General features: G+C 55.6%; 7 protein-coding genes across 7 annotated transcripts; all 7 read right to left on the reverse strand.

Annotated features, from left to right (window-relative positions):
• Positions 1–861: 861 nt before the first annotated feature.
• Positions 862–1,788, reverse strand: LTR77_000341 (uncharacterized protein; the record flags this gene model as incomplete). The annotated part of the gene is made up of 4 exons (XM_064797608.1): positions 862–940; positions 997–1,181; positions 1,241–1,382; positions 1,433–1,788. 4 exons carry the CDS (start codon positions 1,786–1,788, stop codon positions 862–864), a joined length of 762 nt encoding a protein of 253 aa, XP_064663842.1.
• A 405-nt stretch (positions 1,789–2,193) lies between these two features.
• On the reverse strand, positions 2,194–4,903 carry SSN6 (glucose repression mediator protein; the record flags this gene model as incomplete). Its single annotated transcript, XM_064797609.1, has 4 exons — positions 2,194–3,573; positions 3,625–3,869; positions 3,928–4,084; positions 4,223–4,903. The coding sequence occupies 4 exons, from the start codon at positions 4,901–4,903 to the stop codon at positions 2,194–2,196; spliced, it is 2,463 nt and encodes an 820-aa protein (XP_064663843.1).
• Positions 4,904–7,044: 2,141 nt separating this feature from the next.
• LTR77_000343 (uncharacterized protein) lies at positions 7,045–9,103 on the reverse strand (the record flags this gene model as incomplete). The annotated part of the gene is made up of 3 exons (XM_064797610.1): positions 7,045–8,665; positions 8,722–8,802; positions 8,871–9,103. 3 exons carry the CDS (start codon positions 9,101–9,103, stop codon positions 7,045–7,047), a joined length of 1,935 nt encoding a protein of 644 aa, XP_064663844.1.
• Positions 9,104–9,980: 877 nt separating this feature from the next.
• LTR77_000344 (uncharacterized protein) lies at positions 9,981–10,667 on the reverse strand (the record flags this gene model as incomplete). Its single annotated transcript, XM_064797611.1, has 2 exons — positions 9,981–10,343; positions 10,398–10,667. 2 exons carry the CDS (start codon positions 10,665–10,667, stop codon positions 9,981–9,983), a joined length of 633 nt encoding a protein of 210 aa, XP_064663845.1.
• Positions 10,668–11,213: 546 nt separating this feature from the next.
• On the reverse strand, positions 11,214–12,290 carry LTR77_000345 (uncharacterized protein; the record flags this gene model as incomplete). The annotated part of the gene is made up of 1 exon (XM_064797612.1): positions 11,214–12,290. One exon carries the CDS (start codon positions 12,288–12,290, stop codon positions 11,214–11,216), a length of 1,077 nt encoding a protein of 358 aa, XP_064663846.1.
• A 372-nt stretch (positions 12,291–12,662) lies between these two features.
• Positions 12,663–15,008, reverse strand: LTR77_000346 (uncharacterized protein; the record flags this gene model as incomplete). The annotated part of the gene is made up of 1 exon (XM_064797613.1): positions 12,663–15,008. One exon carries the CDS (start codon positions 15,006–15,008, stop codon positions 12,663–12,665), a length of 2,346 nt encoding a protein of 781 aa, XP_064663847.1.
• An 815-nt stretch (positions 15,009–15,823) lies between these two features.
• LTR77_000347 (uncharacterized protein) lies at positions 15,824–17,468 on the reverse strand (the record flags this gene model as incomplete). Its single annotated transcript, XM_064797614.1, has 2 exons — positions 15,824–16,836; positions 16,886–17,468. 2 exons carry the CDS (start codon positions 17,466–17,468, stop codon positions 15,824–15,826), a joined length of 1,596 nt encoding a protein of 531 aa, XP_064663848.1.
• Between the last annotated feature and the right edge of the window lie 135 nt (positions 17,469–17,603).

Below are 17,603 nucleotides of genomic sequence, written 5' to 3' on the forward strand. Positions count from 1 at the left end.
CTCGCATAAGCGAAGCTGTCAACCTGCATGACTGACGAACGTCCTGTCAAAAAACAACCACTAGGAAATGCACGGTATGGCTTAGGCTTGGTTGTCTGCATGTGGTTGTTGCCAACCAAACCAACCACACCAAGATAACCGCTAAACGTTAGCCGTGATCGTGCTCGTCTCGTGGATGAGGAGCCTGCACAGTCAGTCGCACTTGACATGCAGCAGTGCTACTAGATTAGGCTCCTGTGGAATATCCGTCACAGCTTGGCTCGAGATCAAGGCATCCCATTTGACCCTCGCTTAGATATCACCCATCCACAGTAGCCTCGTTGCGACCGGACTCGAGCGCTCCGGTCGATAAACACCGCACTCTGCTATCAGTCGTTGTGCAAGCGAGCGCGGAAGACAGGCGACAGACGAGAGCTTGGCCAATAGTTGTTGGGTGCGGTACGAGGCAGGTTGGCAGGCGACGTAGTAGAAGAAGTGGCAGTCTCCGCAGCCAAGACTGTAAGGAAAGTATATTGAGAAGCATCTAGGTAGGAGATTGTTTCTAGGAGAAGGTGCGACGAACGGGCAGAGAGTATAGCTCTCTATGATAGTAGGAACAACATCGCCTAGCAGGAGCCTTTGTAGTAGGCGATAGTGTCACGGAGAAGCCAGAACCTGACTGCCACTTCTTCTGCTACGTCGCCTGGAGGCCCCGAGAGTAGCCTCAATGCTCAGGGCGAGAAGATGCCGCGGTCTAACGCGTTGGATCCGATTGATCAGATGGGTGGGTTGGCGGATCAAAATCGTTGCATTGTGGAGTCGGATGCAGTATGTACAATAGTCAGAGTCATGTTCCGTCTCACAGACGACGTTCCATGACTCTTAAAACTTCTCCTGTGCCGGTCTCAGGTCCAACTCGTGCGTCCAAAGACACGGCTCTTGCTGCGAGAGCCACAGGTATCTATAATCACTTCAAGTCAGTCATGGCCAAGTGGTGAAAGAAATAATTGAACATACGTCTTGCCCACGGCATCGGCAGTCATATGCTTTCCAGTCCTCGTGTCCTCGTTGTCGGCATCTGTGATACGGCCATTGGCAATCGTGTGAGCCACATGAATGCCCTTCGGGCTCATCTCACGCGCCAACGCCTGGGCAAGCTGTCGTACGCTTGCTCGAGAGGCTCCGTATGAAGCGAACTCTGACTGTAGACCAGCGTCAGCTGATCGTTCATGACCAAGATACTGTTTTTGATCAGACGTACGTTGCACCTCAGCGCTCCAAGAGTCCCAGTAAAGATCAACGTGCCCTTCTTCTCCGACCCTTCCGCCAGAGTCTTCTCCCCATGATCCTCAAAGAACCGCTTGATCGACTCTTGGGAGAACACCATCGCACCGCCCACATATCTGACTCAATCAGCATCAACCTCTCCCCCTGATCGTCGTAGTCCACTCACGATTCAAGCGGATCCATGAAGGCCTCAAAGTTCTCCTGCATAAAGGGCTTCTTCGCGCTATTCTTCACGGAAAAGATGGATGTCGTCAATTTCAACCCAGAGAACGACTGATGTGATTTTATTTCCGCGAAAGCCTTCCGAAGCCTCTCGGGGCTTGTGTCGGTTGGGAACGCTTCGAAGACGCCGTTAGGCACCTGTGACCTGAGATTGCCAACGAGCTCGTCCAAGGCCTCTGGCCGGCGGGCGAGGAGGGCTACGGCGAGGTTGCCATGCTGAGGATGGCCAAGGATACGAGCGATTCCGGCGCCAGTTGCTGGGCCGGCTCCTATGAGGATTGCGAGGCCAGATGGAGGCATGTTGTCGTATGAGGTATGGTGGTCCAAGGTACGTAGGTCAGTTATGGTGTGGTTCTTAAGTAATGCTCGTTGTTTGATCCTTCCCGTCTGTTCATTCTGACGTCGATCTCGATGACGCAAACTAAAGGTAAAACGCACCTCCTCTTGGATCTGCACTGGATGACCGAATACAAACGAGAGAATGTAACGATTTCAAAGTCAAGCACTCGCGTGGATACAATACTATAAACAGGACGCTCTTTTCGCTCTCTGAGCTTCGAAGCAATAGCAGCCACCCGTGCTCTCTAGCTCGCAGAAACCATGCTCTACCGCATCATCGTCAAATGACAGAAGAGAAGCTCTAATAGACATATCACATCATCAGGCAGCCATGTCATCACGTTTCGTAGCAGAAAGAACACCGCGTTACACAGCCTGCTCAATGGCGCCACCTGCAGGCGGAGCCTGGGCTCGAGGGCTGTTGCGCTGACTCTCCTGCTTGGTCGCCGACCTGTCATCTCCGCTGTCGTCGTAATTTTCGTCGACATCCATCTTCCGTGCAGCAGGCTCATAGACTGGCTGCGGCTGAGGAGGGGGTGGAGGTGCTCGTTGCTCCTCTTGTGGTGGTGCCGATCCGGTGGGAGCAGGCTGAGCGATCGAGTGCATTGAAGGGAGCGCTGGGAGATGGTGTGTAGCCTCGGAAGGATGGTATCCAGAGGTTGGTCGCTGATCGTCCATTCGCCGGAGCTCCGAAGGGCTGCGGTTGGGAGGCGTGGCCATCTTGTCGGGCGGCGAAGACCGGTGCATCTTGATCTCGTCCAAGCGGGAACGTGCCTCGTCTGTAGAAGGCTTCTTCATTCCGGCTGGATCGTCGTCCCATTCTCGGACACGCTTTGGCGGTGCTGTGCTGCCGGGTCGCTCCTCACGCTCGCGTCCACCGGCATCCGCGGCGGCATCTGCAGCAGTCTGGGCAGAGGTAGGCGGCGGCGCTCCGCTAGCAATGTTTGGTGCACCATGTGCGTGATACTCGAACGGTGTCCGTTGACCAGCTGGCGTGCCTAGCCCGCCTGGCGACCGAGCAGGGTGATTGACGAGAGGACGAATTTCAGGTTGCATTTCGGGTTGGCGAGCATAAGGCGGAAGTGGCGTGTGAGAGGCAGAGCCAGGCATTCCATTTGATGAAGAAGGGCCATTGCCATGCTGAGGGCCGTAGCCTTGACGGTGTGGATCGAGAGGTCCCTGTTGCTGAGGCGGGAGTTGCTGACCATGGTGTTGCGGGCCTTGGTGGAATTGTGCTGGGCCGGACTGAGGTCCTTTGGGTGACGTGGAGAGGCCTCTGTGAGGTGGTGGTGGTGGACGCTGAGGCTGCTGTTCTTGGAATGGTCGGGATGGCTCATGCCTCGGTGGGCTAGGTGCCCGGGGTGGACCTTGAGGCGCCATCCTATCTCGATGGTCGAAGGGGTTGAGCGGCTGCGGCTGCATCTGAGGGTTCTGCAAGTCCGCAGGACGACCACCATTCCAATTGTTGCCAGCCGCAAGAGGGGGTGGAGCAGGCCCAGGAGGCGGATTCTGCGCGTGCGCTCCCCACTGCGGGCCTGGTGGTCCGCCAATCGTGCCAGCTGGCTGATAAGCTTGTGGATGTACATCCTGTGGCAGCGGCGCACCAGCTTGATTCGGGAGGCCATTTGTGGGCTGCCCTTTGAGCAGGGCCAAACGTGCTTTAATGTGAACGTTGTTCGGGTCAAGCTCAGCAGCCCTCGAGTATGCGTCCAGCGCATCACTGGTCTGGTTGTTGCACGACTCGTACTGTCCAATGTCAGTATTTGTGTTATTCTCAACACGAAGCGGCAGACTTACGAGAGTACCGAGGTCATACCAGACCTCAGAGATGTTAGGGTTGAGACGGATGGCACGTGAGTATGCGTCCAGCGCATCCCGGTACTGGTTGATCTGGTAATAGAGTACGCCGATGGAACACCAGAACGTCGGGTTGCGGCCGTCACGATAGACCGCTTGTTGATAGGCTTCGTAGGCTTTCGGGTACTTCTGCTGTGACATGTAACATCGGCCAAGCAAGTACCAGCTCTGTGCGTCGGTTTGGTCTGACAAGAAAGCAGAATCAGATGCATGTGTCAAGAAGCGCGTATGGCAAAAGCTTACCTGAATTGACAGACTTCTCGAGATACTCGATGGCTTGCTCCTGGCTGCTGAAGCTTGTGCTTTGTTGGTGATGCAGCCAACCCAGCTGTTGCAGGACTTTGGCATGATTGGGATCGCGCTCAAGGACACGCGTGTAGGCTGACTTGGCAGAGTCGTACTGTCACAGCATTAGCGCGGCTGGGAGACAAAGGCGGCTGAAGCAGACTGACGTCTTTTTGTTGCTCGTGCACGTGGCCGATCTGGAACCAGATATCCTCCTCGCTCAGAGGTCGCGGTGGGTCGGTTACGATATAACGGAAGCACTGTGTGAGGCGTCAGTTTCGGGTTCTGTGCGAGCATCGCGAATACTCGCCTCAAGACTCTGTGCAAACTTCTGCTGCTGCTTGTATATGATACCAAGTCTGAAGTAGATCTCATTTGCCTTCTCAAAGTGCGGCTCCATCCGCATGACTTGGGAGAATGCCTCCTCGGCGTGTTCGAGAGAGCCATAGCGGTCGTACAGGATCCCTATGCCGTACCACAGCTTGGGCTCTTTCGGGTCCGGTAGATGGTACAGCGCCTGTTGGTAAGCCGAGTACGCCTGCTGCAGATCATCCATCATCAGATAGCAATGACCGAGACTGCTCCAGACCTCGCCATTGGTCGCGTCGACCTTGAGTATCTGCCTAAGATATTCCACGGCGGAGGTGAACTGGTCTTTGGAGCGGAGGATGCACGAGATGGCGAGCATGGCGGGGACCGACCACGGGTTGAAGTGCATGGCGCGCTCGTAAGCTGCTGTCGCGCTGTCCGGCTCGCCCATCTGTTCTGATAGCGCACCCAATGCGAGCCATGTCTGTTCGTTGGCCTGCGCGAGGAATTGCGCCGTCGAGCGCTGATGCTGCGGCGGCTGCATTGGTAAGGCGCCATTCGGTGGTTGTTGCCGAGCTTGAGGAGGGTAGTGGAGGGGACCGCTGGGTGAGGCCTGGCTGGCCATTGTGGAAGGAGGAAGAGGCGATGAGGTGAAGGTGTCTTGAATGCGTTCTTAGTATGAGGTACCGTCTCCAGCCGAGGAAGTGCAGCGACTCACTCTACAACCACAACCACCTCAGCCTCACAAGCAACACCAAATCCAATTTATCTACGCCGTGATGTATCGACGATGGTATACCGTTGCGATTTGTCGTCGGAGTTCGGAAACGAGTGATCACACGAAACAGTGGCAGGCGGGAGGGCGGGTGATGAGGAGAGGAGAGAGGCAAGGAAGACAGCAGACAGCAGCAGATGAGGCAGACTGGGCGCTCGCATGTCCGCGAGCCGCGAGCATCACGACGACCCTTACCCATCTACCCACGCTGCTCCGATGCAGATTGGCTGGGCGGCACCGGCACCATTGGCACCATGCAAGACTTTGTGGCGCGCGAGATTGTGGAACCACCCCGGGAACTCCTTGTCCACTTAGCCTGCGGGAGGGCAGGCGATGGCGGCATCGTCTCTCTATCTTCTCGCTACCGCCCGTAGTCGCTGATCGATTCATCCGGAACCTCACTTGATCGAGCACGCGCTCCGTGCCTCCACGATCAAGGGGACAAGTGCCACCGGCCTGGCAGTCCTACTCCTGCAGTACAACGATGATATACGACAGTCATGCGAAGTCTAGAAACGCCACCCATTCGAGGCAGGCGCCACAGGTTACAGTTCCGAGCGCGGTGGAAACGGTGGTGGTGGCCATGGTGCTTTCACGACCCCCGACCACGCGATTGGCGTATCGCCGTCATTTGGGCACCTTGCAGATTCCGATCGCGGCAAAGGTGCAGCAGGATCACGGTAATAAACCACCGCTCTGGGAGCTCTGGTAGCACAGCACAGCACTTTAAATTATGGGACCAACTACTGTATGGAGCGGAGGGGTGCATGAGTGCATGCCAAGCCGGACCACAGCGTCGCAATACCACACAATGCTGTACCACTACTCCTCCAAATGTCTGGGGCTGTCGCTGTCCAGGCTGAAACGAGCAGCTGATTTATCAGTGGAGAATGCATCAGCAGTGAGCCGAGACAACCACATGCATTCCTGGATGGCCTCCGTCATGTGAATACATTTATGACCCCTTTGCAGTCTGATGAATAGTCTTCTTTCGCAGCAGTCGGCTTCGAAACCTTCGACAGCTAAGCTGTCTTCACGGAAGGATGGCGCACGGTGGTGGATCCCGGTTCCAGGCTTACCTTACGCTATTTCCGCCAGCCCTCTCGAGCAGCCACATGGCCCCGGCTGATGACAAGGTGAATGAGCACACGCGGGCAAGCGGATGTGCGGCTAGCCCTTCTGGAGCTGGACGTTTGGGACCCACCCAGCCAGCGCCCCGGACTGACGTCGTGAAGCCACATCTTTGCACTTGACCGGCGCCGAAAGAGCTTATCTTTCTCTACTCGTCGCTGTTGTACATGGGAATGCATAAACTGTATGCCCGTCAACAGGCGCATCACAGTCGCACAGCTACAACACGGCCATAGATGTCTCTTCTGATTGGTGGTGGTGGGAAAGATGCTCGGAAGATGCACACAGCCGGGATGTCTCGTTCTACCCCCTACGATAGGATCACACCCTAAAATGCGATCCTTGCGCCGCATCCATCCTGTCGCGCCTGGCTCGCTTGTGACACGCAGCCGACGGGAGAGTGCCTGAACGTCTGCAACGTCTCCCAAGAGACAGCGCAACGCTTTCGCACGGTAAGGTCCTTGGAGCCTTGCTGATGGCGAATGCGAGTGCCTCGAGTATGCCACGACTTCGGACCGTCGAGGCCATGAGTCGGACGCCCGATCGCTCGCAAAGAAACACGACTCGCAGTATCTCAGCCTCGTATTGGCGAAGGACGCTAATTGCATGTCTTCCAAGACTCTATTGCCCGTGTAAAAGATACTATACAGCAATGCGAGGATACAACTGCTCTTTTCGCGGAGGATGATTGGAAGGAGGAGGTCGAGTCCTCCCTATGATGGATCAGGTAGGCACTGGACAAGCGCGCCAACAATCTAGAATGCACGCGTTTTACCAGCACGAACTTATCCGACCGCATAGAACAACGAGCACGCTTTAGTCCTCGTCCGCCAGGCTGCAAGATCAAAATGCCTTCTTCATCACAACCTTGCCACCATCTTCTCTGGCTCGCCGCTCGTCTTCTTGGATGGCGCCCGATATCCCAGCGCAGCATCTTGCGGCAATTCAACACCCCATACCAGGCGGCAGTCCCAGTTGAGGCGCTTCCTCGCATCAACAGCGCGCCTGTGTTGGCTGTGGATGACCTCTGGGATCACAAATTCACCAACTCCGCCTTCTCCATCCAAAACCCACCGGCGCGACACTTCAACAGCCGCTGCATTGCCATCCCGCTGCGCGTCATGTGCGAGAAGGCCTCCGCTGACTACCCACGCAAGACTGAACATGATCTGTCTCCCTTCAGCCAACACGGCGCCTAGATCCTCCTTGTCCACCGAAAGGCGCTTCTTGAGGACCGCCCACGCAGCCTCAAGCTTGGCCCGAATGTCGGCATCAGATACCCTGCTGATGACGGCGCCTTCAAACCAGGTGCTGAAGATTTCGAGGTTTCTGCCATTCAGCAGATGTCTAACGACCTCGCTGCTCAGGACATTGGTCGTCCCTTCCCAAGTCATGTTGGCCGCTGTGTCTCTGTAAAGTCTGCTGATGTTGTTTTCAGGCTCGTCCGGCTCGTCCATGTAGCCCACCCCTCCCATTGCCTCCTGACATTCTTGGAGGGCGATGCAGCTTACTTTGCAAATCACCGCTTTCGCAGCGGCGGTAAGCGCCCGCTGCACCACGGTCATCTGCTCGCCTGGTTCTGGCAACGGAGCGTACTTTGACGACCTGTCTGGAGGAAAGCCATTGTCTGCGAAGCTGAGGAGGGACGTTGTGAAGAAGGCCAGCTGTAACAGGCCCTGGAACTTCACCTCCATGCCGGCGAGCAGTCGCAAGTGCATCGGGAAGGTCCAAAGCGGCTGATCGATGGTTGTCCGTGTCTGGGCGAAACCTTTGGCTATCGCCATGCCCCGGCGCCAGCACGACAACGCTGTTACGAAGTTGTGCGTCCGAGTCACGTTCAGCAATGTGGCGATGGTCGCGATACCTCGATCGACTGGGCCCACCATCCATGCGCGGACGTCCTGAAGCTCGAGTTCGGCGGTTGGGAGTTCCTTCGTGCCCATCTTGTTCTTTAGTCGATGAAAGCGGATGCCGTTGGTCTCCAGCTGTGTGCTGCCGTCCGGAATTTGAACTGTCTTCTTCGTCGGAGCAATGAACAGGCTCAGCTGCCCACTTTCGGTCTTCGCTAGCATCAACGCGACATCACAGTCAGTGGCCGAGCAGAAGAACTTGTACCCAGAAACCAGCCAGTCTCCCTCTTCAAAATTCATGTCTCCAGTCTTCTCCTGGGATGGCAGAGGTGAGTGCACAGCAAAAGTCTCGGAGTTTTGGACATCGCTGCCTCCCGGACGCTCAGTCATCCATTGGCTCGAAATCCAGTTCTCGTTTACATCACGAGTAGTGATGCGTCTGTACACCTCGTGGAAAGGATGCTGAGGCGGAAGACCTTCGAGTTGGCGCGCCATCAGTCGTCCGGCGCCGCTCGTCATTGAGACCGGACATGAGTACACGGTAGAAGATGCGCTGTAGATGTAGTTGAGCGCATGTTGGGCGATGCGTCTGTATGGGCCGAACTCGTTTTCGTAACCAGCGGCGACAACACTATATACCCTGGTAAGCCCGTCGTCCCACTTGAAGTGCAGAAGCATCAAACGCACCCGTTCTGGATCCCCCAGTCCCCTACCCTCTTCCACCCTTCACTTGTCACTAGTCTGTCGTGTGGATACTTGGTACCCCAGCTGTTACATTCAAGATTACCGCGTCAGCATATGTCTCAGAGTTATCCGGACAGTAATCTTGCGCCTACACATTTCGGGTCTTAACATAAGGAGGATGCTTCTCGGCATCGGATATGTGATCGTTTATTCGATCAGAGACCGCTTCTCCACCGAACTTCTCCAGACGCGGCCACAGTTTCTCAAGAACCTGCAAAGGCAAGTACCAGTCCAATATCCTTTTGTAGGCTGGGTCTGATGTAGCTGGGTTAGGCAGTCTGGGTAGAGAGAGGATAAAGCCTGAATCGATCGTTGATGGCTTCATGGTGGCATGATGTCTGACGCTTGCTATGGTCGTTGTTGAGGAGCTCCACACGTTCCTACTAGTTCTTGCAGTCCTGAACAGCGCCTGTCGAGCCATTGCATTAATCACTTCGTTATATGCAGACAGTGAACAAGGTTGTCGTCTAGAGGCCGAAGACGGACATCTTCCAACCCCTCATCGTGGTTCAACGATCGTACCTCAACCGATATGAGAACTTCCGAGGCACGTCTGCTTGACGGTCTGCTTCTTCAAGCGTAGCATGCATTTCTTGAATGCAAAGAATTTTCCCGCATTGCCGACCATCGTCGACTCCCCGACAGTCTCTTGCCGGTCCTGGTAGCAAGCTCGCATCGCGAGAGCCCCACCACGACCCTGCGTAGCTCTTCTTGCCTTCTCTCTTTCACGATTGATATGATCACTTGACTGACAACAATCAATCATCATGGCCGGCACATACTTCTTCCCTCGACTCCTGGTAGCTCTCGCTGTTCCTCTCGTGCTCGCATCACTTGGACCAGCGGAGAGCCACCCGGAACTAGGCACAGATCTTGGACCTGCGCAACGGAAGAAGCAAGTCGAGGTGTATCGCGCAGATGATGTGCGGGCACAGATGGCTTTGACTGAGGCACGAAAGGCGAGAGAGGTGACCAAGGTGCAAGCTCTGCATTGCGGACGGAAAGTTTACTTGAAAAGCAAGGAGGGATGAATGGATGCACAGGAAACTCGCCATCACATTCGCACGCTACGCCTCACGCTAGCTGGGTATCATACAGAACACTCTCATGCGCACAGCGACGCAGCAATGGGCCAGCAGGCTCCTTGAAATCCTCAGCCGGGACAGCAATGCCCGGGACACCGCTCTTCGTCGACCACCCGCTCAAGCCAGAGCACCCAGCAGAGCAGCAGCACCAGGAACAACCAACACCTTCCACACCTCGGCCGCGCCTGTCGCTGCTGGTGCCGCATTGCCAGAGGAGGAAGCGTCTGATCCGGTGCATGCCGCCAACTTGCTTGCACCGGCGGTGATGGGCACCTGGAAGTAGTTGACGTCCGTGCCTGTCCGGGTGCCGGTGCTCGAAGTAGCGGTGTTCTCGCCGTTGGCCGACACACCGATGGAAGCGGTACACACAGCCTGCGTGGTTCCGGACAGTTGACACTCTTCGACCAGAGTGACGCGGACACCAGAGGTCATGGCTTCCGTGGAGAGGCCAAAAGAGCCCGGGCCATAAGTGGCGCGAGCCTGGGGAACGTCAGCGAGTGATAAAAAGCTGCGGGCAATCATGGTTCAACGTACGATAGCGTCAGGGTCGCAAGTGCTGCTGAGGATACCAGAGCCATAGTCGCCCTCGGTGCAGTAGAGGCCGTAGGTCGTCTTATCGCAATCGGCGTTCAACACTTCACCGATGAATTGTTGGTCGGAGCCAGCATCAATAAAGAGATTCATGGTCGTCTGCGCGTCCACGGAAGAGGCTGTAGTGCTGGAGCTTCCCAGTACTGCCGATGAGCTGATCGACTGTGCGTAGCTGCCCAGAGCGAAAGAGAGGAGGATTGCTTGAGTGAACATGATGGCGGCTGAGGGTTTTGTCTTTGATGGTAGGATACTGCTGAAATGCCACAAAGATAGTGGTCGGAGGGGGAGGTCGAGATGAGGTGCTTGACGGAAGAAACGAGCAGTCGCAATGGCAGGATCTGAGATATAAGTAGGTACCGTCGCATCCTCGTGGCTCGCGGCTGCTCCTTTGTAGCGAATTTGGTCCCGGCCAAGCCTTGCACAGCAGCTACAGTAGGCCAGTGAATCAGAGACAGCTTGCCGTCGTTCCGGAACAATATTGCAGTCAGGAGCCTTGTGTTCTGTAGCGTGGCAGAGCAGGTGGTCTCCAGTCGCGCATCCTGCTGAACCTAATTTTAGCCAGCGTTGGTTGTTTAAACGATCTTGGCACTGCGCTTGAGATCCTTCGGATTGACCAGTGAGTCGTGAAGGTGGCAGTGACACTTCGGTGAGGTCGGGATCCTCGGAGAACAGTTGCATTAGATGGTGAATCTCAGTCCCGGCAGCCTTTACGGCCCCCGTCTTCAAGGCTGGAGGACAGAAGGTTGTGCGACGTTCATTTCAGCTCCGCGCGGGGAGATCCAGGTCCAGCACCCACGTTGGATTGAGAGGTTTGTATCGAACAGTCATCACGGCGGCATTCAGGAACAGTGTCTCGGATCCTCTCGCCAAGCCACGTTCACCGTCATGGGATAGGTCAAGAAAGGTGCCATGTCGTGCTCTGGCCTCGTCCATGTCGACATCGACCGGCTCAATCCCTTCCCCATCCTGCGCCACACCAGCCTTCCATTCGCCGTTCTTCCAGTTCTCCAACGAACATGAACGAATAGAGACATCACTCACGTCCTGAGACCATGTGACCCTTTCACCGCCCCAACCTTCGTGGATGTGACCGAAGCAATGTACCAAAGGTCGAGCGCGCATCACTGCTCTCAAGAGATGCGGACAGCCCACTGGTTCATGTGACCCTATAACCTCGTCGAGTCGTTTGTATGGCGGGCCGTGCGTGATGCATACATCGATCGGCTGTTGCTCGTCAAAGGTCGGCATCGCCTCGGCTGCAATGTTGGAAGCGTTCTGAAGAGTTGTCTCAGGCGGGTTGAACCTGTCTTCGTTGTGCTCGTACGCGAACGCCCAATCGCAGAACTCAGGCGTATATGGATTGGCGTAGACTTTAACATGAGCACCGTTAGGCAGGTCAATACCATGGATCCCTTCTCCCAGCAGGCGAACTCCTTCCTGTCTTGCCCGTCCCTCAGGAGACAGCCACAAGTCTGTCGCCTTTTGGACTATGCGTTCAGCCTCATCCTTGGAGCCAGCTAGGTTCCAGGCACCTTGAGCACCCATCTTGCCTACGTGATTCAGAATATAGTCTCGGTCAAGGGTCAAATCGTGGTTGCCAGCGATGGCGACTTTTACCGGCGCGTCGATCTCTTTCATCATGTCCAGAGTCCGGTGATACTGCTCCATGAGGCCATTGTGCGTGAGATCACCGCAGTGAATCAGGAGATCTGCTGATGGTAATGGTGATTTGAACGGTGGCGTGGGATATGTGCTTGGAGCATCTTCGTCTTTGCTCAACTGCGCACAGTGGGTGTCCGATATGATCAGGATTCTTGTCTTGATGGTTGAGGCCATGGGTTCTAGATGTTGACTCGCGAGCGATGCTGAGTTGTAAAAGTGTCAGATTGCTGGATGTTGTCGCCTTGGGTAGCAGTTGAAGTGGGTCCTTACGCGAGCTTTATAGATCATTGCTGCTTACCACTGAACGCATCGGCGTTCGTTCGATCGAGAAGACAGCCTCTGAACGGGGCTCCATCGATCTCTGCCTCATGGTCTTCTGCGGTTTTGCAGAGCCTAGTGGGACAGAAGAGGAGGTTTGATATTTTCTATGCTAACAAAACGTTCGACTACAAACGTCGGCGACACCATAAACTCGATACAAATCGTTGCGAGGTAGACGTTTCGGATGCATGTCCCGCCTCCGTTCACGAGGCCTACTACACGAGGCTACTCCTCGTCCATCTCCGCGTCATCTTCGTTATAGCTGACCGCTTGCTTCGCCTTCCTGCCGCCTGCTCTCCTGCCACCTGCGGCTGACCTCTTCGCCGGAACGACAGGCTCTTCATCATCCTCGTCATCCAGCTCAGGCTCCTCAGGCTCCTCCGACTCCTCGCTCGGTGGGCTCGGCATAGGAGCCTCTTTCTTGACCTTGGTCTTCTTCGCACTGCTCTTCGGTGGAGCAGACTCGGTAGTAGCAGTGGCAGTCTTTGCAGCCTTCGCTTGCTCCTTCTTCTTCATCGCAGCCTTTGCCTTCTTCGTCGCGGGCGTCGCATCAACATCACTATCCGCGCCTTCAGCCGTAGATACGCCGTTCGCCCCAGCCTTCTCAGCTTCCCGCGCCGCATACAACTTCTCCGCCTGCGTCTTCTCCTTCTTGATCTGAGCAGCTGTCTTCTCACCAGGCTCCTTCTTCTTCACCTCTTTCTTCTTCGGCCTTAACCATTCCTCCATGCCCGGCGGCCAGTAGACCCTGCCCTCCGGCCCACCCATGCCGACCTCGTCATCCGGGATAAGTTGTTGTGCAGGCTGCTCTTCCTCTTCGTCCGCCGCCTTCTTCTTCGTTCGAGCTTTCTTCTTGGCAGCAGCATCGGCAGCCTTGTTGTCATCGTTTCTCGTGTATGGTATCACGTCGTTGAAGGTGTCGTAGCCGGGAAGCTTGAAGATCCGCATAAGCTCAAACACAGCTTGCTCCTTGTCCTTCGCCTCAATCATAAGGTCCATGTCCACGGCGCATGGCGGCAGCGTCGCCACCCGTGGGTTGTGCTTTCGCCGTTGCCGCCCGGTGATGGCAGCAGGAGTGGGCTCAGAGTAGTGCATCTTCTGCGTGATGCCCTTCCTGTCCCACGTCGCCTTGATGCGCGGGTAGAGCTCAACGATATCAGCGGTTCCTTCCCGGATTTGCGAGGAATCGAACATGATGTTGTGGTGATGGTAGTCGAGCACGAATGGGATGTTCAGCTCTTCACAGATCGGCAGTAGATCGTGGACTGTCCAAGATACATCATCGTTTTCAAGGACAAGGCGATCCTTGACTCCCTGCGGCATCTTGGCATAGTTCTCTCGGAACCGCTGTAGGGTTTCTGCCTTGCCTTCAAAGACACCGCCCATGTGCAGGATCATGACGGCGTCTTTGTCCTGCTGCTCTGGAAGCTTGAGGAGGGATAGCAACTCATCGTGGTACTCCAGATCGCGAACGGCATTGTCGATGACCGATGACCTTGGACTCCCAAGCTGAGTAAATTGGCCAGGATGAGTTGTGACTCTGTGGCCCAACTCTGCTATGACCTTTCCGGCTTCTGCAAGAGCTTCAGATGCAAAGGGTGCAAGCTTGTAGCCATACTCCGGGTGCGAAGCGAACGGGAACATCTCGCTGCTGAGACGGAAGAACTTGATACCGTAGCGATCATTCCACCTCACCATTTTGATAATGTCCTTGACGTTAGCGAGGCATAATGCCTCAACATACCGCTTTCCCAGCTCCACGTCGGCTGGCTTGTTACGATCCGGGCGGTTTTTGGTAGGATGTTCTGGCTGGGTTGGATCCTGGAGAGGATGGCGATGTTCGAGTATCGACTGGATCCGGCACGTCCTTGAGCTGAACACAGGAGGATTGGACATGCGGAGATATGTATTGAGACAAGCATATCCCAGCCTGCCCTTCCATGGCAGTGGAAGGTAGTCGCTGTTGACAGGTGGTGGCCGAGACAGAGCTTCTTTGACCTCCTCCTCGTCCGCTTCTTCGTCTTCATCTGCCTCCGGATCCGCAGGCTCATCGTTCGAGCCTTTCTTTTTCTTTGGTGCTGCCGTGGCTGGCGCTGCAGTAGATGTTGTCGCTTGCGCCTCAGTGTCTTCCTGTTTAACCTCCTGCTTCACCAGCTTCTTCCCACCCTTGCCCTTCTTCGGCTGGGCAGCATCGTCCGCAGCCTCTTGAACAACAGTATCAATCGCATTCTCAATGCCTTTGACTTGTTCTTCCACGCTCGCCTTCTTCGGTCGGCCTCGTTTCTTCGGCGGCGCCTCAATAACATCCGGCGCATCGCTCAGAGGACTTTCGCCTGTTGTCCCGTTCTCTTGTTTGACCAGCGATGGAACAATCTCCTCATTGATCTCCTTCGACGGAGAAGCGCGTGCTGCGTTCGGCGCATCGATCACCTCGCCGCTGACATCTGGATTGACAGTGGCGGCAGAGGCGGAGTTGCGAGTTGATGCTCTGCGCTTGGGAGGTGAGGGTGGTGGCATCTCTCCCCTCGATTGCGCGGTATCGACAGACGACCGCTTGCGTTTGGGTGGCATTGCTGCTATCGTTCTGTGGTGACCGTGGAAAGTAGATGCAGAAGGTTGGACTGGGAATGGGCAACTCGGTGTCAATCGCGCGCAGCTTCTCAGTACAGAGCGGATGATCATCAACTGAGCTATATCAAAGCAGAGCGACTGATGGTTAAAGGAAAGCAGGAAGAGCAGGGAAAAGAGACCTACCTGTACGTTGGTTTATCATCGCGAAAAGGTGAATCGTACATCGATCGCGCTCGCGTCTGCCAGATCGGAACCTGGAAGACGTCATTGGCGGATCTGAGACAAGATCTCGCTGGCAGGGATGAGGAGATGAGATGAAAGCCAACCAAGACACGGATACCAGTTAGAGGTTATATTCTCAATGACCGACGCGAAGCATACTTTGAGGACACTGACAGCTTCGTAGTTACATGCAGACACCGTCTCAACATCCATCAAGGCCACACGTTTACCAATCAGTGCCAATGCACATGCAAAAATCCGACGGCCTTTGCCTGACCACTCCGTCTGGCTGCTCCTATCATCTCAGTCCCCTCCCGCATTTGGCCCTTCGAATCTTCAGCTCTATCGGGAGAAGCGCTGGAGTACCTCAATGTCCCGACCCGCCCTGAGGATCGCTCGAAGATCGCGGTCAAACCTGACCTTTCGCTCGTGTCGCGGCGCTGACGGCGATTTCTGTAGCCCAGCGCGTCCATGACACGGTACGCGGCAGCTCGGAGACTGATCATGACATTCGTCGAAAAGCTTTTGCGCATGGGGTAGGTTTAGTTTGCGTTTCTGGAGCCAACGCAAGATGGTCCAATCTCACGCTGGTCTCAAGGCAGCTCATAATAAGTATTCGGCTTCTTGTCCCATCCATACCTCCCATACCGCTCGCCGTCACCATCCAGCTCAGACTCTGGAGTCGACGCTTGCAGCTCAATCAACGGCTTCGCGTTCTCACTCAACTCATGCCTCGAAGTCTCGCCAGAGTTCATCTCGTAGACCTGTGCGGACATGATCTCCGGCGGCTTGATGTGCTCACTGTGCAGCTCAGTGGGCAAATCCGTCTTGAGTCTTTCAGCGTCCCGGCGTCTTCTCCGTGATCGAATGACCATCAAGGCCGCCACGCCAATGAATGCTGCAATCACTGCGCATGCTCCTATCGCGAGGCCGACGATCGCGCCCGTGCTGAGTCCGCTCGAGTCTGCGTCGTTCCCAGAATCGTAGGCAGGCGACAGCACAGGGACAATGTTCGTGGTGTCGTTCTGGTGAATGGACTGCCCGATCGTGAAGTAGTCCCTCTCCCAGTCAACAAAGATATACGCCTCTTGCAGAAATGCTCTTCCCAGCACCTGCTGGCTTTCATTCGCGGCGCGCCGGAGTGGGAAGTAGTTGGTTGAGGCATTGAACATTGGCATGCCCGCCTGAAGATCGAATGCGGCGTACGGCAATTCAATGTTTGTGGTGGCACTGGAGCCATTGACACTGCTGACTGTGAAAGTCACCTTAGGGTTGTTTTGCACGAGCTCGCGATGCGCGGCGCTCTTGACCAGGTACAGGCCTGTAGTTTCGTCGTATGTCAGGCCAAATGCTTCAGCGAACAGTTCGCAGACGTCCGCTGGCAACCACATTTGAGATATAGTCGAATCAATCACTGTGGTGATGGAACTGGCATCTGGCAGAAGGGACAGGGTTCCATTGAGCGTGTTCTCGGCTATCACGCTCACAATGTTGAGGGGCAATGCCTTGCTGTCCGTGCCGGTTATGGAGAAGTTGAGATTGCTGGGTTCGAAGCGTGCCTTGTCGTATCCGCCCAAAATCAAGCTGCCGTAGTCTCGAGGCGATGCTGGAAGCCGGTCAGTGTCAGCGAAATAGGTAGCATGCGGAGGACTCACAGTACGAGGCGCCTGCAGCATAACCAAAAGACAGACTCGAGGTCAGGTTCTGGCTCTTCATTGCATCCAAAAGGCTCGGTACAGTGCCTTTATGGACGTCCGCGAAACTTCCCACGCTTATACCCAGGCCCAGATTGCCTACCCACGCGTTGGCCGTCGCATACCCGGCCACCGTCTGCTCGGCGAGGTGTACGCTCTGACCCGATGGATATGCCTCCAATGTGACCTTATCAAGGCCATACTGCCCCGGATTGCCTGTGGGACCCCAGAGATTCTGCTCAGCCTCCAGCTCGTAAATTCCCAGCAGGTCCCAACTGGACGAAGCGTTTGTCTCAAATCCTCGTCCTTCTTCAACCCCACGTAGTAAACCACAGTTCGGGACGTTGATCATGACACCCTCGCATGCCTGCGGTATGGGGACCCAGACCTCTGATGATCCGGTCGCAGGCAGTATGTGGAAGGACTGTGGCGGCGTGCCCACCGCGATCTCGAAGGTCGACCAAGAACCATCATTCCCGCTCCAGTTCCACGAGGGCGCAATTGAGAACGGCGCCGGCACCGCGCTCCTCGCCATCAAGCTCATCTTGCAGTCCTCGCAGCTTGTCGAAAGATGGACGTCGAGGACCAACTCCTCGCCAGACGACCCAGAAGCCGTGGACCGCCGCGTAAGTTGTTCCTAGTGACGTTGTATTCGACCAACACGAGCGATGGTACATCA

This window comes from Saxophila tyrrhenica (assembly GCF_035928015.1).
Source record: "Saxophila tyrrhenica strain CCFEE 5935 chromosome Unknown scaffold_1, whole genome shotgun sequence".
In the NCBI taxonomy this organism is placed as follows: Eukaryota; Fungi; Ascomycota; class Dothideomycetes; order Mycosphaerellales; family Extremaceae; genus Saxophila; species Saxophila tyrrhenica.